The 27,907-nt window shown below is 49.1% G+C and overlaps 1 protein-coding gene across 3 annotated transcripts in view; it reads left to right on the top strand.

Annotated features, from left to right (window-relative positions):
* Nucleotides 1-27,907, top strand: part of unc5b (unc-5 netrin receptor B) — a 277,925-nt gene that overhangs the window by 217,138 nt on the left and 32,880 nt on the right. For 2 of the 3 annotated variants that reach the window (XM_070865552.1, XM_070865554.1), the window contains exons 6-12: nt 2,522-2,689; nt 4,038-4,202; nt 6,383-6,439; nt 8,204-8,236; nt 11,177-11,371; nt 17,041-17,427; nt 24,309-24,396. In XM_070865552.1, coding sequence (XP_070721653.1) covers nt 2,522-2,689; nt 4,038-4,202; nt 6,383-6,439; nt 8,204-8,236; nt 11,177-11,371; nt 17,041-17,427; nt 24,309-24,396 — 1,093 coding nt within the window. The remainder of the gene's footprint in view (nt 1-2,521; nt 2,690-4,037; nt 4,203-6,382; nt 6,440-8,203; nt 8,237-11,176; nt 11,372-17,040; nt 17,428-24,308; nt 24,397-27,907) is intronic. The other variant, XM_070865553.1, reaches the window with a different exon arrangement.

Below are 27,907 nucleotides of genomic sequence, written 5' to 3' on the forward strand. Positions count from 1 at the left end.
ATTCGGTTGCATCGCTCCAAGAGGAGACTGGAGCACGAAGGGAAGGGATCCACGCTTCTCTTCAAGCGCTAATGGAGCGACAGCACCGGAGGCCGGCTCAGTGCGTTTCCGCTCGGGTGCCTGGCGCCGAAAGATGAAAGAAAAAAATCCTGGTGAAAATTTCAATAAGCCTCTCCCTCACTTCCCCACGACCGCAACAGATAAATAGAAGTTTAAAAAGTGCAATTTCAGCCCTTGCCGTGCACTGCGGACAATATCGCCCCGGGACCGTCGCCAGACCGACTGCTTTCCCCGGCCGGTCTCAGCGCCAGGCGCTACGGCAGGGGAAAGGGTCGATTTAGCAAATGCGGGGCTACGGGGGCGTTGCACACTCGGTGACATCACCCAGTGGGCGGGGCTAGCGAGCGCAGCGCAAAATGTTCAGCGCCCCGCTAACCAACCGCATTTCTCCCCCACCCCGCCCTTATACTTCTGAGCCACCCACGTACTCCCATCACCAGCTGACCCCCGACTGTGAGGGGCACTAAATGCCCCCCTAAAGGTCGAGCAGCAGTGTTAGTAACTCTCACTGCGTCTCTTAAACTGATATCGATCCCTTTAAGGAATTGATAGAGTAGATCAATACTAGTTCCACCTCGCGCATAGCACTAATGCATTTAATGGGAAGCGAGATAAACACATGAGGGAGAAAGGAATAGAAGGATATGCTGATGGGGTGGGATGAAGAGGGGTGGGCTGAGGCTCGAGTGGAGCATAAACACTGGCACGGAGCGGTTGGGCCCAATGGCCTCTTTCTGTGCTGTAAATACTGTGTAATACTTGTATTTCCTCTGGTGGGAGGAGTCCAGAACAAGGGGACATCACCTTAAAATTAGAGCCAGGCCGTTCAGGGGTGATGTCAGGAAGCACTTCTTCACACACAGGGCAGTGGGAATCTGGAACTCTCTCCCCCGAAAGGCTGTTGAGGCTGGGGGGATCAATTGAAAATTTCACAAGTGAGATTCGTACATTTTTATTAGGTAAGGGTATTAAGGGATACATAGAAACATAGAAACATAGAAAATAGGTGCAGGAGTAGGCCATTCGGCCCTTTGAGCCTGCACCGCCATTCAATGAGTTCATGGCTGAACATGCAACTTCAGTACCCCATTCTTACTTTCTTGCATACCTCTTGATCCCCCGAGTAGTAAGGACTTCATCTAACTCCTTTTTGAATATATTTAGTGAATTGGCCTCAACAACTTTCTGTGGTAGAGAATTCCACAGGTTCACCACTCTCTGGGTGAAGAAGTTTCTCCTCATCTCGGTCCTAAATGGCTTACCCCTTATCCTTAGACTGTGACCCCTGGTTCTGGACTTTCCCAACATTGGGAACATTCTTCCTGCATCTAACCTGTCTGAACCCATCAGAATTTTAAACGTTTCTATGAGATCCCCTCTCATTCTTCTGAACTCCAGTGAATACAAGCCCAGTTGATCCAGTCTTTCTTGATAGGTGAGTCCCGCCATCCCGGGAATCAGTCTGGTGAACCTTCGCTGCATTCCCTCAATAGCAAGAATGTCCTTCCTCAGATTAGGAGACCAAAACTGTACACAATACTCCAGGTGTGGCCTCACCAAGGCCCTGTACAACTGTAGCAACACCTCCCTGCCCCTGTACTCAAATCCCCTCGCTATGAAGGCCAACATGCCATTTGCTTTCTTAACCGCCTGCTGTACCTGCATGCCAACCTTCAATGACTGATGTACCATGACACCCAGATCTCGTTGCACCTCCCCTTTTCCTAATCTGTCGCCATTCAGACAATAGTCTGTCTCTCTGTTTTTACCACCAAAGTGGACAACCTCACATTTATCCACATTATACTTCATCTGCCATGCATTTGCCCACTCACTTAACCTATCCAAGTCACTCTGCAGCCTCATAGCATCCTCCTCGCAGCTCACACTGCCACCCAACTTAGTGTCATCCGCAAATTTGGAGATACTACATTTAATCCCCTCGTCTAAATCATTAATGTACAGTGTAAACAGCTGGGGCCCCAGCACAGAACCTTGCGGTACCCCACTAGTCACTGCCTGCCATTCTGAAAAGTCCCCATTTACTCCTACTCTTTGCTTCCTGTCTAACAACCAGTTCTCAATCCACGTCAGCACACTACCCCCAATCCCATGTGCTTTAACTTTGCACATTAATCTCTTGTGATACAGAACCAAGGTGGGAGCTAAGATACAGATCAGCCATGAACTAATTGAATGGCGGAACAGACTCGAGGGGCTGAATGGCTGCCTTCTCTTACTATGCTCCTGCATTAAAGGTGTCACTTGAATCGACGACCTTCTCCAGAAGCCTGTTTTATGATGTTGATAGAAAGGTTTACTGTTGACTATTTTGAATTGTACATGACGATAATTGAACGACCAATCCCATTCACTTCAGGAAACAACCGGCGATACAGTTAACGATCTCCCGGATAACCATCTTCTGTCTGATTTCTCTCCCCCCCCACCCCCCACACAGTGAATGGTGGCTGGTCTACCTGGACAGAATGGTCTTCGTGTAACAACCGCTGTGGGCGAGGTTGGCAGAAACGGACAAGGACCTGCACAAACCCGGCGCCACTCAATGGTGGAGCCTTCTGTGAGGGCCAGACCTTTCAGAAGATTGGCTGCACCACCATGTGCCCAGGTGAGTGGAAGAGGCTGTAATGATAGAATGTATAGCGCCCTCTAGCTAGGATGTATAGCGTCCGCGTGTGTGTGTATGAGGATTGCTCAAGTGTGGTCAGTGCTTCAATGCTGGGGATGTTGGCCTGGACAAGGACACTGATGTTGGTGCACACTTGACCACACTTGAGCAGCTCCGCTGGGCAGGCCACTTTGTCCACATGTCAGACACGAAGCAAGCGCTCTACGCGGAACTCCTTCATGGCAAACGAGCCAAAGGTGGACAGAGGAAACGTTTCAAGGACACCCTCAAAGCCTCCCTGATAAAATGCAACATCCCCAGCGACACCTGGGAGTCCCTGACCATAGACCGCCCTAAGTGGAGGAAGTGCATCCGGGAGGGCGCCAAGAGCCTCAAGTCTCGTCAACGAGAGCATGCAGAAACCAAGCGCAGGCAGCGGAAGGAGCGTGCGGCAAACCAGTCCCACCCTCCTTTACCCTCAACCACTATCTGTCCCACCTGTGACAGGGACTGTGGTTCTCGTATTGGACTGTTCAGCCACCTAAGGACTCATTCTAAGAGCGGAAGCAAGTCTTCCTCGATTCCGAGGGACTGCCTATGGTGATGATGAGGATTGGCATTTTTAACCACACATTGCTGACTGAGCTCCAGAATAAAGCGAGTTAAATTGAACTTAAGAGTTGTTCCATAGACTATAAATACAGAAGCAACCGCAGTTTGCGACACAGGTTGATTGTGTTTGCGATAACCTCTGACTCTTTCCAGAAGTATTATTGCCAAGTCAGAATCAGTACAACTTGTTCTCCAACCACGTTACGGGATAGAACGGCTCTTTGCAAACATGGAACTAAACTGTGTCAGCTGTGGCTCAGTGGGCAGCACACTCACCTCTGAGTCAGAAGGTTGTGGGTTCAAATTCCCGCTCCTGTAACTAGATTTGAGAAAAATCCAGGCTGACACTCCCAGTGCAGTGCTGAGGGAGCGCCGCACTGTCGGAGGTGCCGTCTTTCGGGTGAGATGTTAAACCGGGGCCCCGTCTGCCCTGTCAGATAGATGTAAAAGATCCCATGGCACTATTTCGAAGAAGAGCAGGGGAATTGTCCCCAATGTTCTGGCCAATATTTATCCCTCAAATCAACATAACAAAAATAACACAGATTATCTGGTCTTTATCACATTGCTGTTTGTGGGAGCTTGCTGTGCGCAAATTGGCTGCTGGTGTTTCCCACAATACAACAGTGACTACAGCCCAAAAGTATTTCATTGGCTTTAAAGCCCTTTTGAGATGTCCGCTGGTTGTGGAAGGCGCTATATAAATGCGTGCCTCTCTCTTTCTGGTGTGATGCAGTTGACGGCGGCTGGACCGACTGGAGCAAATGGTCGGCTTGCAGTACCGAGTGCACCCACTGGAGGAGCCGTGAGTGCACGGAGCCCTCGCCCAGGAACGGAGGCAAGGATTGCATCGGCCTCGTGCTGGAGTCCAAGAACTGCACAGATGGCCTGTGTATGCAGAGTAAGTAGGAGTTATTTTAAAAAAAAAACCAGATTGCCATTGGACAGATTTCTCTGCAGGGGTGGGCTTGAGCAGCAGGTGAGAGAGCTGGGCATATCTCACGGATGCTGTGCTTACAATGAGCTCAGGCTGCTCGCACTGCACTGACTGAGCAGGCAATCTCCACGTCAGCCTCACGCATACGGCCCTGGGACTCTCAGAGTGAGCACTGGCTCCAAACGCGAAAAGCAACCTCGATTCCATCTCGGACGCAATGATGGAAGCTCGTGTAGGGAAGTTCCGCACTCGTGTAAAGATGGATGAGCGATGTATGAGCTGTATAGGTTTCCATTCTGCAATAAGAGCTTTTTATTCTCTGCCTCTCTTTCTCGTCCCATCCCGTCTCAACTCTGTTCAGTTATCCTTTTCTTTCTGCCACTGACGCGGGGGGGGGGGGCGGCATTGACAGGGTAGATGCTGAGGTTGTTTCCCCCGGGCTGGAGAGTCTAGAACCAGGGGTCACAGTCTCAGGATAAGGGGTCGGTCATTTAGGACAGAGATGAGGAGGAATTTCTTCACTCGGAGGGTGGTGAATCTTTGGAATTCTCTGCCCCAGAGGGCTGTGGAGGCTCAGTCGTTGAGTATATTCAAGGCTGAGATCGATAGGTCTTTGGACTCTAGGGGAACCAAGGGATATGGGGATCGGGCGGGAAAGTGGAGTTGAGGTCGAAGATCAGCCGTGATCTCATTGAACGGCAGAGCAGGCTCGAGGGGCCGAATGGCCGACTCCTGCTCCTATTCCCTAAGTTCTTATGGTTCAAACTTAAGCTCCTCAATTGGGAAGTTGATCCCTTTTGATGCTGTTGATATTGTTGCCTGGCCAGCCCAGCAACAGCAAGGCTGACTGTCCCCTACCTTTCTCAACGTTGACTTGAACCCACAAGCTTCTGATGCAGAGGCAAGAGCCAACGTAGCCAGACATGGTGGAAAAAAACTGCCTCACCAAAGTCAAGATCATTCCCAAGAAACTATGACGTGCGTTGGTCTTCATTCATACATCAACAGCAGAATCTTTTGGTCAGCTCTGCGCGCTGTAAGTAAACATCTGAAAAGACCACAGTTGCATACTTGTCAGGTCAAATTAGCTCTTGTTCCTGGCACCGCTGAGTAATAACCCCTCCGGACATATTTGCAGTGATTTGTCGAACCGAAAACCCTTGGAGCCACGTTTGCGAAACATTAAACTTAGAGCTAAAGGAGTCATGACAGGCTCAATGAGCCTATAGTCAAGTGTCAGCTCTGGGGACCAGCGAGTCCCACTCCCCACCGCCGCTCACAAGGCCACAACTCATTCACCATGCTCGCTTCAAGGTTTCTAGCCTGCCTTGCATATCGCAGAGGCTCCTTATCACAACCTCTGCCAAGGAGTTCTTTATTTTATTTTAAAGAAACAGAAAATGCCGGAAATCTCAGCGGGTCAGGCAGCATCTGTGGAGAGAAGCAGAGTTAATATTTCGGGTCTGTGACCCTTCGTCAGAACTGGAAAAGTTCGAGATGCAACAGATGTAAGGAAGTGCAGGATGAAAGGGGGAGGGGAGGGAAGGACTAAAGGGAAGGTCTGTGATAGGGTGGAAGGCAGGAGAGATTAGAGAGACAAAGGGGATGATGGGCAAAAATGAGATGGTCGCCTTCACTTTAATTCCCCGCTCTGCTCCCAGTCTGACCTCTCCGACCTCGGCCTCCTACACTGTTCCAACGATGCTCAACGCAAGCTCGAGGAACATCACCTCATCTTTCGTTTTGGGACTTTGCAGCCTTCTGGACTCAACATCCAGTTCAACAATTTCAGACCATATCCTCTGCCCCTATTCTTTTTCCCTTTCCTCCCTTTTATTTACAACCCCCCCTTTTTTTCTCTTTCCCGCAGCAGCCGGTGATGATTCTGCCATTCACACCCTCTCTAGACTCATCTTTTGTTTCCTAACTTGTCCCATTCCCATTGCGTTTTTGCCCATCATCCCTTTTGTCTCTCTAATCTCGCCTGCCTTCCACCCAATCACAGACCTTCCCTTTTGTTCTTCCCTCCCCTCCCCCTTCCACTGCCCCTGCACTTCCGGAACAATCTGTTACATCTCAAACTTTTCCAGTTCTGAACGAAAGGTCACAGACCCAAACCGTTAACTCTGTTTCTCTCTCCGCAGACGCTGCCCAACCCGCTGAGTATTTCCAGCATTTTATTTCAGATTCCAGCATCCACGGTATTTTGCTTTTGTGTTCTTTATTTCATCACTGGTTATGCAGCCAGGAGATCCAGGCCACAAACAGTGATAAAGGACCAGCATCTGGTTGTTTTTAGGGGGAAGAGTTTGTGTGTCTCTCCTCTATATTGTAAACAAAGGAAGAGCTTTTCCTGTCACTGCTGTGTCCATCTGTGTATTTCTGTCCCTACATGAGTGGGTTATCAGGTACCCTTACACTTAAGTTGGGGCTCTGAAGGATGACACTTGAGTGAAGGGCCATGACATCCAAGGACTGATCCCTCCCTTTTCAGGCACCATCGAGTTGACGTAGTTGATAGGGTTGGTATTATAGAAAGGTGAGATCAAGTAGCCTAAAGGGGCTAAAGCCTCCCAACCTATCTCCTGATCTGTAGGTCTCTGTTAGAGGACTCGTAGACTGTTAGAGGAAGAGAGTTTTTGAAGACCAGGACCTTAAACCCGTCACCAAGCTCATGGTCTACAGGGTAGTAGTGATACCCGCCCTCCTACATGGCTCAGAGATGTGGACTATATACAGCAGACACCTCAAAGTGCTGAAGGAGTACCATCAGCGTTGCCTCCTCAAGATCCTGCAAATCCCCTGGGAGGACAGACGCACCAACGTCAGTGTTCTCGCTCAGGCCAACACCCCAGCATCATCATCATCGAAGGATTAGCCATGCTCGATTAGCTCCGTTGGGCGAGCAACATCGTCCGCATGCCCAACACGAGACTCCCAAAGCAAAGCGCTCTACGCGAAACTTCGACACGGCAAGCGAGCCCCAGGTGGGCAGAGGAAATGTTTCAAGGACACCCTCAAAGCCGCCTTGATAAAGTGCAACATCCCCACCGACACCTGGGAGTCCCTGGCCCAAAACCGCCCAAATTGGAGGAAGAGCGTCCGGGAGGGCGCTGAGCACCTCGAGTCCTATCGCCGAGAACGTGCAGAAACCGAGCGCAGGCAGCGGAAGGAGCGTGCGGCAAACCAGGCTCCCCACCCACCCTTTCCTTCAACCACTGTCTGTCCCACCTGTGACAGCGACTGTAATTGTCGCCTGAGAACCCACTTTTAGAGAGGAAGCAAGTCTTCCTCGATTCCGAGGGACTGCCTCTGATGCTGAGACAAAGATATGTGCTTTCTGCACCTTCAAACTTCCGTGCTGTGCAGCAAACGTTGGGACTCCAGCACTGTTGGAGACACATAGCTCACCTTGCGTTAGCGCAATGGATGCAAAAGGGCCCGTTGTGAATGAGATGCCCTGTTGGGAGAGATAGCAGAGAAAATTGGCAGGCAAATCATCTCGGGCCACTTCCCCATGTGCAGTTTGCAGCTTATTTACCAAAGATTACATGGCTGCTTGCCCGTAAAAGTCTGTAAAATGCTTCATCCTGTCACATGAGGCTCACCTCACAATGGTGATTGGGCGCTCAAGGACGTGCAGCGAGAGTGTTAGGGCGCTCTAAGTGAGTCTCAGGATTCAGGTCACATTAGTACCATCCTTGGTCACTACCCTCACAACTTACAACATTTTCTCAACCCTCCATCTTGTTACATCAACACCCCATTCATTATTCTGTACAGAATCACAAAATGGTTTCCACCAAACCTCCTGCGTGCGGGGACAGTGATTTTCCGAGTATTAAAAGTATTGAGTGCTTTCATTTTTATTTTCCTTAATTTTCTGGGGTTTTTTATGTACAGTCACAACAATTTCATTTCATTCTCTTTCCATATTGATTTTACTTTTGCTTTTTTTTTAACAGATAAAAAGCTATTAAATGAACCAAAAACCTCTAGTAAGTTCCCATTTTATTATTTCGCATTCATTTTGTTTCTCTTAGTCACGTACAGTGATCGTTGACTGTGGGTCTGGGGCTCGCACACTGCCCCGTGAACGCAAGCTAGGCACGGCCTTCACAGGAGCGATAAAAGTTCCATATGTTTCTTAATCATCTGGGATGTGGGAGCTAGTGGAAGATAGAGAGAGCTCGGCGAATCGAACAGCACGTTTCTGTGCCTGACAGTCAACGTTTCCATGGTCACTGTGTCCTGGTAACCAATCAATGCTAAAAGTGTGTAATGTATTTGCTTCATGGGTTCTTTGCTGAAGAATTCAGAGCAACACATTGCTATTAAGAAATAGTTGGTTTATTAGCAAAGGTTTAACAATCAAACGACACATTACCAGTTCATCCACCAGGCTCACAACCACCTGCCTCATCGTGGATCCCCTGAACCCAACTGGCTGGGGTTTTATTGAGACTTGTCAACATCGCGTGACTGGCTAAGCCACTCCCAACCCAACAGCTCTACAACTATTTGAGTAGAAACTTTAAATCAAGTGTCTGGAACAGCTCCACAGTTATTTTTTGTGAACCTATAAATCAATTGCCCCCTTGTTAAAGGGGCAGTACAACCGACAAATTAAACTTTAAACTTTAAATGATCAAATTAAAATTTGGTTGCTGGGGTAATGATGCACTCCAGTCCCTCCGGCGCCCACCTCTCGCGGAAGGCTGTGAGCGTACCGGTGGACAATGCAACAGCTCTACAAACCTGCGAGCATACTCACAGGTGCGTACGTCACAAGGTGTGTGTAGGATCACTCTCGGTGGCAGTCTGACCCTGAGGCATTGAACATGAAATTAGGCACTGGGATTACCGTACTGTTTTAGTGTAGGCATTAACCCACTCTTTTAGTATGTCCGACAAAATAATGAAGAAAGGAATTTGAAACAATCGCATTGTGTTGGTATGTTTGGGACCGACAGTGTGATTTTTAAAAATTAGTTCCTGGGATGTGGGCGTCGCTGGCAAGGCCGGTATTTATTGTCCATCCCTAATTGCCCCTCGAGAAGGTGATGGTGAACCGCCTTCTTGAACCGCTGCAGTCCGTGTGGTGAAGGTGCCCCCACAGTGCTGTTAGGGAGGGAGTTCCAGGATTGTGACCCAGCGACGATGAAGGAACGGCCGATATATTTCCAAGTCAGGATGGTGTGTGACTGGGAGGGGAACGTGGAGGTGGTGGTGTTCCAGGGCCCCGTGAAGTAGCAGGTTTGCAACCTCCCGTGAAGGACATCTATCTGTAATTTGTTATGTATGTCACACATTCCTTACTTGGGCATGACCATTCTGCCATGCCTCTCGAGTCAGATTTCTCCCATTATAAAGCTACGCCTCACACAGTCACCCCCATAGCTACAGAGTGGTGAGAATGTGGAACTCGCTACCATAAAGAATGGTTGAGGCAAATAGATGCAATTAGCGGAAAGCTAGATAAACACATGAGTGAGAAAGGAATCGAAGGGGGGAAATGAAGAGAGGTGGGAGGAGACTCGTGTGGAGCATAAACACCGGCACGGACCTGTTGGGTCGAATGGCCTGTAAAAATACTGTGTATTACAGTGTAATAGATGCGATCCTGTAAGCTCTAGATCCCCATAGTTGTACCTGTAGCATCACTGAGGGAAATTGACTTTGCCTCAACCCGACATGGGCAAAGGTAGAGGAGATCCACTGGTACAAAGATTTTTACTAAAATAAAAAGTGGTTGCAATCACTTTTAGGCTCTGGTTTCCTGTATGTCTGAGAGTTTGAAACTCTCACTGTGACAGGGAAATGAATTGGCTTATTAGAAGATGCCTCTTTGCAGCAATGGTTATTATACACGTTCTAAAAATAGAATAGTCAATGGAAGGGATCAGTTTGCTTCCAAACTAGCTTTGTTTTTACAGTGCGTGTGATCATTCTTTCTAACTGTCTACAGTTCTGGCCAATGCACCTTGGGAAGGTTAGATTGGCCTTGGAAGGAACGCAGTGCAGATTCACCAGAATGTTACCGGGGCTTCAAGGGTTAGATTATGAGGAGAGACTACACAAAGTAGGCTTGTATTCCCTGGAATATTGAAGGCTAAGGGGTGATGTGATTGAGGTTTTTAGGATTCTGAAACAATTACTTGTGTTTATAAAGCGCCTTTAACGTTGTGAAATGCCCCAAAGGCACTTCACAGGAGTGTTTTAAGGCAAAACAAATAAATTTGACACCGAGCCATATAAGAAGAAATTACGGCAGATGACCAAAAGCTGGGTCAAAGAGGTAGGTTTTAAGGAGCGTCTTGAAGGAGGAAAGTGAGGTAGAGAGGCGGAGAGGTTTAGGGAGGGAATTCCAGAGCTTGGGACCCAAGCAGCTAAAGGCACGAGGAATTGACCGGGTAAATAGAGAGAGACGTTTTCCGCTGGTGGGGTGGGGGGGGTTGCAGGGAGAGTGGACAAGGGGACTTGGTCTTAAAATCAGAGCTAGGTCTTTGTGGAGAGGTTAGGAAACACTTCTTCATGCAAGGAGTGGTAGCAGTGTGGAACTCTCTCCCACAAAGAGCAGTAGATGCCAGATCGATTAATCTGAGAACGATAAATTTTTGCTAGGTAAGGGAATCCAGGGATATGGGGATCGGGCGGGAAAGTGGAGTTGAGATAGAAGATCAGCCATGATCTTATTGAATGGTGGAGCAGGCTCGAGGGGCCGAATGGCCGAATCCTGCTTCTATTTCTTATGTTATGTTATAAGGTTATTAAGGGATATGGAGCCAAGGCGGGTGGATTGAGTTAGGATACAGATCAGCCATGATCTCATTGAATGGTGGGACAGGCTCGAGGGGCTGAATGGCCTCCTCCTGTTCCCATGTGCCTATGATTAAGAACACACCGCTGACCTCTTGACCTTTCCTTGAACCCGACAGCCATGGATGCCGGCGGCGACGTAGCCTTGTACGCGGGGCTGGTGGTGGCCATCTTTGTCTTTGTGGTGATCATGCTGGTGCTCGGCATCATTGTGTACCGGAGGAGCTGCCGGGACTTCGACACCGACATCACCGACTCCTCTGCCGCTCTCACCGGAGGCTTCCAGCCTGTCAATTTCAAGACGGCCCGGCACGGTGAGTGATCGAGCGTCCGCTCGCGGCCGGCTGCTTCCTACGATGGGAGCCGCGCGCCGTTCGACGGGCAAAGGATCCCAAGGCGCTACACGGTTAATTGAAGCCAGATAGAAAGTAAGACTTGCATTTCTGTAGCGCCTTTCACAACATACTTTTCTCTGGAACAGAGTGGGCTGAGGGGTGATCTGATAGAGGCCGATAACGTTATGAAAGGGTTGGATAGGGTAGGCATGGAGAAGATGTTGGGAGAGACCAAAACTAGGGGGCCATAAAAAGAAAGAAAGACTTGCATTCATATAGCACCTTTCACGACCACCAGACATCTCAAAGCACTTTACAGCCAATTAAGTACTTTTTGGAGTGTAGCCACTGTTGCAATGTGGGAAACACAGCAACCAATTTGCGCACAGCAAGCTCCCACAAACAGCAATGTGATAATGACCAGATAATCTGTTTTTTTAGTGATGTTGACTGAAGGATAAATATTGGCTCCAAGGCAGCGGGGATAACTCCCCTGCTCTTCTTCGAAATAGTGCCGTGGGATCTTTTATGTCCACCTGAGAGAGCAGGTGGGGCCTCGGTTGAACGTCTCATCCAAAAGATGGTACCCCCCGACAGTGCGGCACTTCCTCAGCACTGCACTGGGAGTGTCAGCCTAGATTTCTGTGCTCAAGTCCCTGGAGTGGGACTTGAACACACAACCTTCTGACGTCAAGGCGAGAGTGCTGCCCACTGAGCCACACCTGACACCGTAAGCTAGGAAATTGTGGCAACAGTCTATAAAACCCTGGTTAGGCCTGAGGTAGAATGTTGTGTGCAGTTGTGGGCATCACACTTTAGGAAGCATGTCAGGGCCTTGGCGAGGGTTTTGAATACCTGGGCTTCAACAGTGTGACAGAAACTGCCTGTATGAGAGCAACCCTGAATGCCTGGTTACAGCCACTGTAACCACCAAGCGGGAACTCCGTTTATTTTCACGCCCAAACAACGGCATCTGCTGACCTCGGTTATGTGCTCGGGTGTTGTAGTGGGGGCTTGAACCCAGAACTGGCCGCTGTTTGCCGCAAGTCCCACTAACTGATTCATGAGATGAAGGGGTTGTCTTATGAGGAAAGGGTGAGCAGGCTGGGCTTATTCCCATTGGAGTTTGGAAGAATGAGAGGTGAACTTATTGACACATATAAGATTCTGAGGGGACTTGACAGGGTAGATGCAGAGAGGATGTTTCCCCTCGTGGGGGAATCTAGAACTAGGGGGCATAGTTTCAAAATATGGGGTCGGCCATTTAAGACGGAGATGAGGAGGAATTTTTCTCTCAGAGGGTGAACTTTTGGAATTCTCTGCCCCAGAGAGCTGTGGAGGCTGGGTCATTGAATATATTTAAGATGGAGATAAACAGATTTTTGAGCGATAAGGAAGTGAAGAGTTATGGGGAGCGGGCGGGGAAGTGGAGCTGAGGCCAAGATCAGATCAGCCATGATCGAATTTAATGGCGGAGCAGGCTCGAGGGGCCGAATGGCGGAATCCTGCTCCTATTTCTTAAGATCCAAGCTGACGCTACCCATAACTTATTATGTGAGCTGTGACGTCCCGTTAAGAAAGGCTGTGAATAATGAGGCTGCCCCTTTAAAGGGATCACTCAAGGGTGACAGTGCCACCTTATACGGCATACAGATGATCCCCAATTACCTGACTTTGCATAATCGTGCACAAGATATAATCAATGGGCTGCCTCATCTCCCCCTTGGAGGCAGAAGCACCTCTGAGAAATCTGCTCGGTTTTGCGTGAAATATGTGCTGCGTCTGCTCTGTAATTGTCCCAATTGGAATTACAGAATGTGCAATTCGGGCTGTGAGGAGAAAAATTGCATAGCATGCTTATTTTTTAGTCCCAGTTCACAGGAATACTAATTCAAGCAGCGCATTGGATGCTCAGGTAGCCGAACACTTAACTAAACAAACCACATTGTAATGTATTTGCTTCATGGGTTCTTTGCTTAAGAATTCACACCAACACATTGCTATTAAGAACAAGTTGGTTTATTAGCAAAGGTTTAACAATCACACGACACATTAGCAGTTCATTCACCAGGCTCACAACTGCATACCTCATCATGGATGACCTAGACCCAATTGGCTGGGGTTTATTGAGTCTTGTGAACATCACGTGGCTGGCTAAGCCACTCCCAATTCAACAGCTCTACAACTATTTTTAAAGTAGCTTTTAATCAAATACCTCCCCTTTTTTATTGAGGGTACCAACAACAACAGATTGACAGTTAAACATTGAAGGGAACCATATCAAATCAAATTACATTTAAATTTTGTTCCCTGTTGAGATGATGCATTCCAGCTCCTCCGATGCCCACCTCCCGCGGAAGGCCTGTGAGCATACTCACAGGTGCATACATTGCACATGTCTAAGATTTACAAAGTCACTGGGGCACAGGAGAGTGAGAACTTTTGTAACTCACGTACACACACGCACGCACAGCGCCCAATTCAAAAGGACACCCTGTTGCTGGGTCACTGGTGTTTAAAACCTTGCCCTATTGTGATCTCGAGGCGCGTTGATTTGCCAATATAACCCAAGCTACTGCGTCTTGGCGTCATCCCGGGAGGGTTTGGGGAATATTGGTGTCACACCAGCCCCTTGCCCCCCCACTCTCCCCCATTTACGTTACTGCCCTGTTCTCTGCTGGAAGCTGGGCGGAACTCATAGAATGATACATAAAGGGATGCCGCTTTGTCCATCGTGCCTGTTCCGGCTCTTTGGTCGAGCGATCCAATTAGTCCCACTCCCCCCTGCTCTTCCCCCACAGCCCTGCAGATTTCTCCTTTGCAAGTATTTATCCAATTCTTCTGTGAAAGTCACTATTGAATCTGCTCCCACCGCCCTTTCAGGCAGCGCGTTCCCGATCACAACAACCCACTGCGTAAAAACATCTCCTCATCTCGCCCCTCTAGTTCTTTTGCTAATCATCTTAAATCCGTGTCCTCTGGTTACCGACCCTCCCACCAGTTTCTCCCCAACTTCTCTGTCAAAACCCCTCATAATTTTGAAGACCGCTATTGAATGTCCCCTTAACCTTCGCTGTTCTAAGGAGTGTCTCCAATCTCGCAACATCACTGAAGTCCCTCATCCCTGGCCCCATTCTGCTAAATCTTCTCTGCGCCCTCTCCAAGGCCTTGATATCCTTCCTAAAGTGCGACGCCCAGAATTGGGACACAGTACTCCAGCTGGGGCCTAACCGGTATTTTCTAAACGGTTTACTGTAACTTTACCGAATGAAGGTGGAAAATCGAGGTGTTCGAAGGTGAGACCCGCAGAAAACAAAAACTCTCACCAGAAAAAGGGGTGAGTGGGTGCGGGAAGTGGGTGTTGGAGGGGGCGAGGGGGGTGCTGGGGGTAAACTTTTATTTCTGACTGCAGCCAAGAAAGAAAAAGAAAGAATTTGCCTTTATATAGCGCCTTTCACGACCTCAGGACTTCCCAAAGCGCTTTACCGCCAATGAAGTACTGTTTGAAGTGTGGTCACTGTTGTAATGTGGGAAACGCGGCAGCCAATTTGCGCACAGCAAGCTCCCACACACAGCAATGAGATAATGCCCCAGATCATCAGTTTTTTTGTGATGTCGGTTGAGGGATAAATATTGGCCCCAGGACACCGGGGAGAACTCCCCCTGCTGTTCTTCGAAAGAGGGCGGAGGGACCTTCTCCTTCCACCTGAGAGGGCAGATGGGGCCTGAGTTTTAAGGTCACCAGGCAAGTGCTGCAGTCACCTTTTTCCCACCTGAAAAGCCATCCGCTGTCCCCACTCGAGGAAGCTGTGAAGTGACACGTACACAGGAGAGATCACTTCCTCCAGGGAGGCAGTTAGTCACCCCAGCATAATTGTTCTAGTATTGACAAGCCTAATCGCCGCTGTCCGCGAAATCGCTGCCACAGAAAGATTTAGTACCTCAGCCAAGGAGTGCAGCAGGGGAAGGGAGCCACGAGTGTAGGGGTGTGACCCGTACGGGCAGTAATTAATGTCGGGCCAGACAATCTCTGCCCGCCAGAAATCACTGGGACACTCCGGCAAGTCGGTCTTTTTTGCGATTATTGCAAAATTCCTGGTGGGAATGGGGCAGGACATCTTTGCATAACTGAGCCTGTATGATATGGGTCTGCACAGCGAAAGCACTTGACTTTGGCACGGTTTTTGGCTCTGACATCAATTTTTCTTAATACGTCGGGCTGGATTCTTGAGGCTTTTCTGTCTTCGGGGCGTAAACGGAGATGGGGCGGGAAACGTAGCGGCCGGGAATGGTTTGCGCTTTGGGTAAGGAAGTTGGAGCATCTGGGCCCTGTGTCAGGGGGCGCAGCACGAAGGGAGGCGTTGTACACCTCTCGTGGCGTGAGGGTGGGAAACTCACAAACTAAAGTGCCAGGCCGTGTGCGCTCCGAGAGAGAGCGGGCGGGGGGGGGAAGACGGGAACCTTAAAAATTAAACACAAGAACATTCCCAAAACATTGTCCACGCCACCACAACACAAATTGCAAAAAAATTAAAATGCTCGCGCTTCCTGTTACAGTACATTTACCGTGCTCTTCGCTCGCGGCATGGCCGGACCGCTCTGGTTTCCCAGGCGGCCATTGCGAGACGCGATTCCAGGCGGACGGGTCGGGTTCGAGTCCAAGCTCCAACCAGGGGCGCCGCACACCCGGCCCAGCTCTTCCCGCCGGTGCTGCTCCGCGCCGCGGCAAAACCCAACCCGAGGATCGCGGCGGGACGCTGGAGAACTCGCCGCCGCCTTTCACACCGCTCCAGGGCGCAACCCGCAGCGCAAAGCGCCGGGAAATACAGCCCCGAAACTCCACTCCTGCGGGAATGTCCCAAATTAGGGGACCATCGATATCAGATGGTCAACCAATAAATCCAAGAAGGGATTCAGGAGAGACTCCTTTTGCCAGAGAGCGGTGAGAATGTGGAGCTTGTGGAGTTGTCATGGCAACTAACTTGGTGCATTTAAGGGGATGCTGGATTAGTACATGAGGGAGAAAGGATTGGAAGGATATGGTGGTGGGATGAAAGAAAGACTTGCATTTGTATAGCGCCTTTCACGACCACCAGACGTCCCAAAGCGCTTTACAGCCAATGAAGTAGTTTTGGCGTGTAGTCACTATTGTATTGTAGGAAACTCAGCAGCCAATTTGCACACAGCAAGCTCCCACAAACAGCAATGTGATAATAACCAGATAATCTGTTTTTAGTGATGTTGATTGAGGGATAAATATTGGCCAAGGCACCAGGGATAACTCCCCTGCTCTTCTTCGAAATAGTGCCATGGGATCTTTTACATCCACCTGAGAGAGCAGACAGGGCCTCGGTTTAACGTCTCATCCGAAAGACGGCACCTCCGACAGTGCAGCACTCCCTCAGCACTGCACTGGGAGTGTCAGCCTGGATTTTTGTGCTCAAGTCCCTGGAGTGGGACTCGAACCCACGATCTTCTGACTCGGCAGGGGGGCGAGGGTGCTGCCCACTGAGCCACGACTGACACTGTGAGATGGAGCAGAGGTTGGAGGAGGCTGGTGGGGACCCGGTTGGGCCGAATGGCCTGTCTCTGTGCTGCCGACTTTGACGTGAATCTCATGCGTGTTTGTGTTTCTTGCCCCGTTCCAGACAACTCACAGCTGCTGAGCTCGTCGATGCAGCCGGACCTGACGGCCAACGCTGGCTCGTACCGCGGGCCGATGTACACCCTGCAGGACACGGCCGACAAGATCCCCATGACCAACTCTCCACTGCTGGACCCACTGCCCAGCCTGAAGATCAAAGTCTACAACTCCTCCACCACCGCCTCGGTGCTGGTGGGCAGCATGGAGCCTCCGAGCAAGGCACCGCTGGGCACCTATCCAGGGGGTAACAGCAAGGACAGCAACGTGGTCATGAACATGAGGAACAAAGTGCTCAGCTCGCAGCACCTGGGCACCATGCCCAGGGAGCCCGGGTACAGTGCCAGCGGAACCTTCGGCTGTCTGGGTGGACGACTGACGCTGCCCAACTCAGGTTTGTACCTCCGACTTGCAATAGGGTATGTAACAGCAATAACTTGTACATATAACGGAGTGAAACGGTCCCCCTGCGCTTCACAGGTGTATTAGGAGATTCAAAATTTGACACTGAGCTGCAGAAGAAGAAATTAGGGCAGGTGACCAAAAGCTGGGTCAAAGAGGTAGGTTTTAAGGAGCGGCTTGAAGGAGGAAAGAGAGGTAGCGAGGCGGAGAGGTTTAGGGAGGGAGTTCCAGAGCTTGGAGCCCAGGCAACAGAAGGCACGGCCACCGATGGTGGAGCGATTATAATCAGGGATGCTCAGGAGGGCAGAATTAGAGGAGCGCAGACATCTCGGGGGGGGTTGTGGGGCTGGAGGGGATTACAGAGATAGGGAGGGGCGAGGGGTATGGAGGGATTTGAAAATAAGGAGGAGTATTTTGAAATCGAAGCGTTGCTTAACCGGGAGCCAATGTAGGTCAGCGAGCACAGGGGTGATGGGTGACGGCACTTGGTATGAGTTAGGACACAGGTTGCCGAGTTTTGGATCACCTCTAGTTTACGTCGGGTAGAATGTGGGAGGCCAGCCAGGAGTGCATTGGAATAGTCAAGTCTAGAGGTAACAAAGGCATGGATGAGGGCTTCAGCAGCGGATGAGCTGAGGCAGGGGGCGGAGACGGGCGATGTTACAGAGGTGGAAATAGGCAGTCTTAGTTATACTGCGGAGAGATGGTTGGAAGCTCATTTCAGGGTCAAATATGACACCAAGGTTACGAACAGTCTGGTTCAGCTTCAGACAGGAGTTGGGGAGAGGGATGGAGTCAGTGTCTAGGGAACGGAGTTTGAGGCAGGGACCGAAAACAATGGCTTCGTTGTTCCCAATATTCAATTGGAGAAAATTTCTGCCCCATCCAGAACTGGATGTCGGACAAGCAGTCTTGAGAATTTAGAGACCGTGGAGAGGTCGAGAGAAGTGATAGTGAGGTAGAGCTCAAAAGAAAGAAAGACTTACATTTCTATAGCGCCTTTCACAACCTTCCGGACGTCCCAAAGCCCTTCTCAGTCAATGAAGTACTTTTGAAGTGTAGTCACTGTTGTGGGAAACGCAGCAGCCAATTTGCGCACAGCAAGCTCCCACAAACAGCAATGTGATGATGACCAGATCATCTGTTTTAGGTGTTGGTTGCAATGTGCCCGCTAAGTTGCGCGTGTGGCCACGCAGTAATCTGCAAGGTCCCATGCAGGTAAATAACCCGCATGCGCAGAAATTTAAAGGGACCACACATTCGACGATACAGGCTGCACAGACCAAAGCACAGCTTGCAGGGAACATTGGTTTATTGAGGGATAAATATTGGCTAGGTCACCAGGGAGTGCCATGGGATCTTTTACATCCACCTGAGTGAGCAGACGAGGCCTCGGCTACAACAACAACTTGCATTTATGCAGCGCCTTTAAGGTAGGGAAGCGTCCCAAGGCGTTTCGCAGCAGCGCCATCGGACCAAAATTGGCACCGAGCCATGTAAGGAGATAATAGGATGGGTCACTAAAGGTCTTTGTCAACAAGGTAGGTTTTAAGGAGCGTCTTAAAGGAGCAGAGAGAGGTAGAGAGGTGCAGAGTTTAAGGGCTCAGCACGGCCGCCAATGGTGGAGCGATTAAAATTGGAGATACGCAAGAGCCCAGGCATCTCGGGGGTTTGTGAGGCTGGAGGAGATTACAAGGATAGGGAGGGCAAGGCCATGGAGGGAGTTGAAAACGAGGATGAGAATTTTAAAATCGAGGCACTGCTGGACTTTGAGCCAATGTAGGTCAGCTACTACTGCTGAGGTCTAACCAGCTGAGGACCGAGATAGCTGAGGGCCCAGCCATCAACTGCAGCCATTGTGCATACCTCCACTCCGTCCCACTTCAGTAAGTCTCAAATTTCAGCTGTAGCATAGTCGGGGACATGAATGGATATCTGGCAGTGACTGCAAGGCAGCAAATATAATCAAGGCTTCAAATGCAACCAGAATGATTGAGGGGCTGGAGGGATTGGATTATGAGGAGCGCATTATGTAACCTGGGCATGTTCCCACTGGTAGAGGAGGTTGAGAGGTTCTGTGGTTGCTGTTTTGGGATTCTAAAGGGACTGAATAATGTAGACCAGGTGAGCGCTTTCACCGTGTCCAGAACAGGAACAGCAGTGGACAAGGCCAGAGCTTGAAGGGGGAGTCATTCAAAAGTACTCTGCGGAAACAATATTTCAGTGAGCGAGTGGTCAATCTGTGGGATAGACTCCCTCGGGAGATGGCCATGCCGTTAGTGTTGACTCATTCAAAGGCAAATTGGATAGGTTCCTCCAGAAAATAATATTTTGGGATGCAGTATATGGGTAATTTGAGCTGTGACATGTGGTGAGTGCAGGGTGCTCGGGAGGAACAGGGGACTTTATACCCGTGGTGCCCAAAGCTCTCCCCCACTCTGGGGTTTTCCTCGCCTCGTGTCTGGGTCTGTTGTAGATGCACTGATAGAGATCGTTCGCCGTGATTGGTCAACAACTCCATTATCGTATCACACGACTACCCGGATGATAGAAGGCGAATTGGATGAACCTTAATCTTTTTTCATCTAGCAATTCCTATGTTGGCAAATGGTTTGTAGAAGACTAGAAATTACTGGCTGAATATTAACATTTAAAGTGTTTGTGCACCATTCCAATGCTGCATCAGCCCAATTAAAATGTACCTGCGTTAGAAAGGGCAGTCACGCAAATGTTAGTCTTATGTTAGTTCTAGGATTCGAAGAATAATGGATACCCGTGAGTGAGCGAGTGAGTGAGCGCGTGAATATGAATGAGTGAATGTGAATGGGCGAGCGAGTGAGTGGGTGAGCGAGTGGGTGAGTGAGCGAGTGGGCGAGTGGGCAAGTGAGTGAGTGGATGAGTGAGTGAATGAGAGTGAGTGAATGAGCGAGCAAGTGAGCAAGTGAGAGGGCGAGTGAGAGCGGTGAGTGAGTGAGTAAGAGGGAAAGTGAGTGAGTGTGAGTGATTGAGAGAGTGGGTGAGAGTGAGTGAGTGGGTGAGTGAGTGAGTGAGCGAGTGGGCAAGTGAGTGAGTGAGCAAGTGAGTGAGTGAGTGAGCGGGTGAGTGAGCGAGCGAGTGAGCGAGTGAGTGAAAGCGAGTGAGTGAGCGAGTGAGTGAGCAAGTGAGTGAGTGAGTGAAAGCGAGTGAGTGAGCAAGTGAGTGAGCAAGTGAGTGAGTGAGTGAAAGCGAGTGAGTGAGCAAGTGAGTGAGTGAGCGAATGAGTGAATGGGTGAATGAGTGAGAGCGAGTGAGTGAGAGCGAGTGAGTGGGCGAGTGAATGGGCGAGCGAGTGAGTGGCCGAGTGAGTGAGTGAGTGAATGGGCAAGTGAGTGGGCAAGTGAACGAGCGAGTGAGTGAGTGAGTGAGCAGGCGAGTGAGCGGGCGAGTGAGCGAGTGAATGAGCGAGCAGGCGAGTGAGGGTGGGCGAGTGAGTGAGTAAGAGGGCAAGTGAGTGAGTGGATGAGTGAGTGAGTAAGCGGGCGAATGAGTAAGTGAGCGGGTCAGTGAGTGAATGAGTGGGCGAGTGAGTGAGTGGGCGAGTGAGTGGGTGAGTGGGCAAGTGAGTGGGTGAGTGAGTGAGTGAGTGAATGAGTGGGCGAGAGTGGGCGAGTGAGCGGGTCAGTGAGTGAATGAGTGGGCGAGTGGGTGAGTGAGTGAGTGAGTGGGCGAGCGAGTGAGTGAGCAGGCGAGTGAGCGAGGGAGCAAGTGAGTGAGCGAGTGGGTGAGTGAGTGGACGAGTGAGTGAGTAGAAATCAATCAGAGCCTCAGGTGGTTTATTTGGAGAATAGCGGGCGGGCAGAGTGATCAGTGACACGTGGAAAGTAACAGCAGTAAGTGACCAGACAGAATGGGATTCCGATGGTGATGTAAGCAGTGAGATATCAGTTGGAGCACTCTCGCACAGATGGGGAGCAGCAGCATGGATACAAAGTTGACCAAGGGATAGAATACAGAGAGTTAGTGGAGGAATGACGGGAGGAGGCTCGAGTGGAGCATAGATGCCGGCACGGACTGGTTGGGCCAAATGGCCTGTTTCTGTGCCGTATATCCTGTGTAATGCTGGACTATTTTTGTGTACACACCAACTGTCCTGTAGAAGCTGACCTTCGCCCATTCCATGTCCCGCACACAGCATATTGTAGAGTTTACATAGGATTACATAGGATTACAGGCCATTCGGCCCAACCAGTCCATGCCGGTGTTTATGCTCCACTCGAGTCTCCTCCCGTCTTTCCTCATCTAAATCTATCAGCATAACCATGACCGGGAGGTCACTTATAACTTGGAGGTGAGAGTAGAGGTGGAATACAAATACAGGTTGAACCGCCATTAACCGGAACCCTCGGGACCTGGCCTGTTCTGGATGAGGGATTTTTCCGGACGAGGGGTGGTCACGTTAAATTGGATGGTACAGGTACTGAGCAAGGGGATATCGGGGCTGGGGGTGCGGCAGAGCGATCATGGAGGCGGGGGCGGTGGATCGCGGGGTCTGCCAGCGATTGCGGGAGTCAGCAGCGAAGAGGGACTTAATGTCGGAGTTCTGCGTATGCGCCGCCCGGTGGCCAGGAATGGTTCCGGACGAGGGGTGGTTCCGGATAAGGGAGTTCTGGATAAGGGAGGTTCAGCCTGTACACAAATCGCTAAAAGTTGTGACACAGGTTAGCAAGACCATTAAGCAAAGCAAACCAAGCACTAGGGTTTATTTCCAGAGGGATAGAATTGAAAATTGGGAAGTTATGCTAAACCTTGGTTAGACCACACTTAGAGGGCTGAGTACAGGTCTGATTGCCATATTATAAAAAGGATATAGAGGCACTGGAGAGGGTGCAGAGAAGATTTACAAGGATTATACCAGAAACGCAAGGGTATATATATCAGGAAAGGATGAATAGGTCTCTTTTCTCTTGAAAAAAGAAGACCTAATAGAGGTTTTTAAAATGATGAAAGGTTTTGATAGAGTGGATACAGAGAGAACGTTTCCACTTGTGGGGAAGAGCATAACTAGAGGCTATCAATATAAGATAGTCACCAAGAAATCCAATCGGGAATTCAGGAAAAACCTCTTTACCCAGAGAGTGGTGAGAATGTGGAACTCGCTGCCACAGGGAGTGGTTGAGGCAAATAGTATCGATGCATTTAAGGGGAGGCTGGACAAGTATATGAGGGAGAAGGGAATAGAGGGTTACGCTGATAGATTTAGATGAGGAAAGACGGGAGGAGGCTCGAGTGGAGCATAAACGCCGGCACGGACTGGTTGGGCCGAATGGCCTGTTTCTGTGCCGTATATCCCATGTAAACCTATGTCGAAGGGTAACACGATCCTTTAATTTTGGAGAGCTTGGCTGCTGGCCATCACACAGCCCCGGCTCCCAGACAGCTGCTGATACAGTATACGGCAGAAAGTGATGGGGCATTCCTGAGGAAACACTCGGGCCTTGCTGCAGTGTTTAGATTGCGTTCCAGCTCCCCAACCGTGCTAATTTGAGGTCCGCAGTGTGTGTCCACCTCGGTATTATATGGCGACCGGGAATCTCTTTCATAACTCCTCCTGTCTCCATTGAGACAAGGAGAAGATGTCCCGCTGGCTTGGCTCCAAGGCCAATTAATGGATTCACATGTAAACCAACATTTATTTTTCCAGTTCATTATCATTTCCTGTTTGCGATGCTGAACGGGATGCAAACTCCTGCTCCCGTGCTAACATCTTTATAATGAAAAAAAAACTCCCCGCACAAAATGCCAACAATAGCACAATGGTATGAAATTTATATTTATGATAAATGTCATCTGCCAAGTACATTAACTGAAAACCAGTCTTCCATTGCAGTTATCCTGTCAAACAGATTTCATTACTCTTGGCACTCGCAATCTCTAAATGTCAAGATTACTGGAGATTAAAAATGCCCTCAGCAGTTTCATGCACATTTATACAAAACCCTTACAGAAAGCTGCTAGGACCTTTTAGCAATAATTACTCTCAAAGCCACAGTTGACCTACCACGTCACTGAGTATCACGGAGAAATGCAAATAATTCAACCTAATTATTGCTTTAATATTGCAAACTATTCCATCTCAGGTGGATGCAAAAGATCCCATGGTGCACTATTTCGCAGAAGAGCAGGGGAGTTATCCCCGGTGTCCTGGGGCCAATATCTATCCCTCAATCAACATCACTAAAACAGATTATCTGGTCATTATCACATTGCTGTGTGTGGGAGCTTGCTGTGTGCAAATTGGCTGCCGCGTTTCCCACATTACAACAGTGACTACACTCCAAAAGAACTTAATTGGCTGTAAAGCGCTTTGAGACGTCCGGTGGTCGTTAAAGGCGCTATATAAATGCAAATCTTTCTTTCAAAATGACCGCACCATGTCTAATTAGTCTCTCTGTCTCTATCTATCTATCCATGTAATATCCAATGCTTCTTGCCCATGACACTGGCAGATAAAGTACCACTGAATCGAGAGTACTGAAAGCACGTTTTGAAATGTTGAAAAGAAAGATGATATTGGCCCCAGGACACCGGGGATAATTCTCCTGCTCTTCTTCGAATAGTGTTCTTTTACGTCCACCTGAGAGGGCAGACGGGGCCACGGTTTAATGTCTGATCTGAAAGATGGCACCTCTGACAGTGCAGCGCTCCCTCAGCACTGCACTGGGAGTGTCAGCCTGGATTATGTGCTCGAGGTATAGGACATGAACGCACAATCTTCCATTATTCAGAGGCGAGAGTGTTACCCACTGACCCACTGCTGGCTCCGTGCACCGAGACATTTTCTAACCCATGTTACTTCACCTCAGTTGCAAACTTTTCCTTTCTTGTTCCAAACAGGCGTCAGCTTACTGGTACCACAGGGAGCGATTCCACAGGGCAAGTTCTACGAAATGTATCTGATAATCAACAAGAGAGAAAACACACTGTGAGTAACACGCTTCCCAACGTGAATCTATGCTGCATTTAGCTGGTGACGATAAGCAATGCAACTACACACTCGGCATGGCTTGAAGCTTGTTTCCAAATCCCTCCATGGCCTCGCCCCTCTCTATCTCTGTAATCTCCTCCAGCCCCACAACCCCCCCACAACTGCCCGAGATGTCTGCACTCCTCCAATTCTGCCCTCTTGAGCGTCCCTGATTATAATCACTCCACCATCGGTGGCCGTGCCTTCAGCTGCCTGGGGCACAAACTCTGGAACTCCCTCCCTAAACCTCTCCGCCTCTCTACCTCTCTATCCCCCTTTAAGATGCTCCTTAAAACCAACCTTTTTTACCAAGCTTTTGGTCATCTGTCCTAATATCTCCTTATGTGGCTCGGTGTCAAATGTTGTTTGATAACACTCCTGTGAAGCTCCTTGGGATGTTTTACTACATTAAAGGTGCTATATAAATACAAGTTGTGGGGCCCACATCATTCAAGTGCAGAATCTCAGTAATGTACAGTTTGGAACAAATAAATTGACTAGTTGACTGTGTAAAAATGGCGGACGTGGGAATATTCATACTGAACTTTACCGATCTCTGGAGTTCGAACCTAAGTTGAGCACAGCTCCTAAAAGTAATTTTAAATAGTCTTTATGTTCTCAAATTCCAACCTTAATCTCTTTCTGGATTAAATTGCATTGGGAGTACACTGTACAGAGAAATGACAACTTTCTAATTGCTTGCAATAAAAGCAAATATTGAGTGATTGCTGCACTGGGATCTGTTTTTGCTGCACAATTTGGTAACTTAAAAAAATATTGCAAGGTTTGTGGACGGGAAAACCGAATATAATTTTAGGAATGTCTTCTCAAGGTGACTAAGTGGTATGGGATCTGCATTCATTATTCTTCTAATAACAGCCCGTGTACATCAGGGAGCTCACTCAGTGACTGACAAAACCTGTCACAAGTAAACCGTAAAAAGCATCGCAATGTATGAGTATGCTCAGAGGTTTGTAGAGCTGTTGCATTGTGAGTGGCTTAGCCAGTCGCATGATGTCACACAAGACTCAATAAAATCCCAGCCAGTTGGGTCTGGGTCATCCACAATGAGGTATGCAGTTGTGAGCCTGGTGGATGAACTGGTAATGTGTAGTGTGATTGTTAAACCTTTGTTAATAAACCAACTAGTTCTTAATAGCAATGTGTTGCTATGAGTGCTTAAGCAAAGAACCCATGAAGCAAATACATTGCACGTACGTGTACATAAGTGTAAGTGCTGCTACACGTGACGGTCGGTGTTGTTGACCTGCCGATTGGGTTAGGGTGGGTGGGGCCATCACTGCCTGTGGGGTCCGTTTGCCCCACTGACAATGTTGCACCTGCACAGGAAATTGACTGAATTCCTTTTCTGCCGACAGTATCTTTCTCAGGTGGCGTACTGTCGCAAGATGCATTTTGTACCCAGTGTGTTGGCAGCAGTAGGGAACGGGATGCGTAGAAACAGTAACAGCTTGCATTTATATAGCGCCTTTCACGTTCTAAACTGTCCCAAGGCGCTCACAAAAGCGTAATCGGACAAAATTTGACACCGAGCCACATAAGCTAGTAGGACAGGAAGAGGTAGGTTTTAAGGAGCGTCTTAATGGAGGAGAGAGGCGGAGAGGTTTAGGGAGGGAATTCCAGAGCTTGGGGCCCAGGCAGCTGAAGGCACGGCAGCCAATGGTGGAGCGATTATATTCAGGGATTGGAGGAGTGCAAAGATCTCGGAGGGTTGTGGGGCTGGAGGAGATTACATAAACAGAGGGACACGGGCAGAAAGGAGTTATGTTCTTGGCTCCTCCATCCTTGTCAATCATGATCGCTCAGTCAGTTCAAACCTTGGCCTTTGCGACTCAAATCTAATAATATCCTCGCCCGCTCCTCGCCTGCTCCTCCCAAGATAAGGAAGAGGCGTGATGCCTTGAAGCACTGTTGATTAATTGGCCAGAGTTATTCCTCCTGTCCTGAAAATGCCACCTGTTGCCAGGGTACTGTTCCCCAGGCACCGATTCTTCGCGCTCAAGTGTCCAGCTTTACTGAAGGTTTCCAGCATCGCGGGGAGTGACTGTGGGGGATGAAGGTTGTGGGTTCAAGTCCTACTCCAGGGACTTGAGCACATAAATCCAGGCTGACACTTCAACGCAGTACTGAGGGAGCACCGCACTGTATTTCGATGAGACGTTAAACCGACACCCCGTCTGCCCTCTCAGGTGGACATAAGAGATCCCGTGGCACTATTTCGAAGAAGAGCAGGGGAGTTCTCCCCGGTGTCCTGGGGCCAATATTTATCCCTCAATCAACACAACAAAAAAACAGATTATCTGGTCATTATCACATTGCTGTTTGTGGGAGCTTGCTGTGCGCAAATTGGCTGCCGTGTTTCCCACATTACAACAGTGACTGCACTCCAAAAGTACCTAATTGACTGTAAAGCGCTTTGGGATGTCCGGTGGTCGTGAAAGGCGCTATATAAATGCAAGTCTTTCTTTCTCTTTGAATGTTGTGGATTTCCGCCCACAGTCACCCAGGAGCGACAGTTGCGATCTGTTACCTAATTTGAAAAATGTTGGCACAAGTGAATTACTTGGAATCAATCAAGTAGAGCCAATTAATTTGCTATATTAATGTTCAGCGCAACACATCTTATGAGCTGCGCACTGAGGGCTGGAATCCTTTTTGATTGATGTGCACACTGGATCTTCCAAGGGAGTTCATATCTGGATATGTGTACACTTCAGCTTAGCTAGCAGTTTTGGAAATCCAGTTGGTGCGTCGAGCTGTTGTTGCCTTGACAATGGCTGACCATGTGTTTTCTTTAATTGTATAAAACGCTCGTTGAACTCTCCAAGGCGTTGCACAAGGGGAATGAAGATCAAGTCTAGGTTTGCGGTGAAATTAAACCCTCAGTTGGAATCGTGGGATTATGGGGATTGGGCAGGAAAGTGGAGTTTTTGAACAAAGAGCAGGCCATTGAGCCCCTCGAGCCTGCTCTGCCATTCAATGAGATCATGGCTAATCACTAGAGCCAGCCAATGGCTCAGTGGGCAGCACTCTCACCTCTGAGTCAGAAGGTTGTGGGTTCAAGTCCCACTCCCAAGACTTATGTACAAAAATCTAGGCTGACACTCCCGAGGGAGTGCTGCACTGTCAGAGGTGCTGTCTTTCAGATGAGACATTAAACCTCTGTCTGCTCTCTCAAGTGGACACAAAAGATCCCATGACACTATTTTGAAGAAGAGCAGGGGAGTTCTCCCGGTGTCCTGGGGCCAACATTTATCCCTCAATCAGCATAACAAAAACAGATTATCTGGGTCATTATCACATTGCTGTGTGTGGGAGCTTGCTGTGCGCAAATTGCATGCCGCGTTTCCCACATTACAACAGTGACTACACTCCAAATGTACTTCATTGGCTATGAAGCGCTTTGAGACATCCGGTGATGGTGAAAGGTGCCATATATATCCAAGTC

This window comes from Pristiophorus japonicus, chromosome 22 (assembly GCF_044704955.1).
Source record: "Pristiophorus japonicus isolate sPriJap1 chromosome 22, sPriJap1.hap1, whole genome shotgun sequence".
In the NCBI taxonomy this organism is placed as follows: domain Eukaryota; kingdom Metazoa; phylum Chordata; class Chondrichthyes; family Pristiophoridae; genus Pristiophorus; species Pristiophorus japonicus.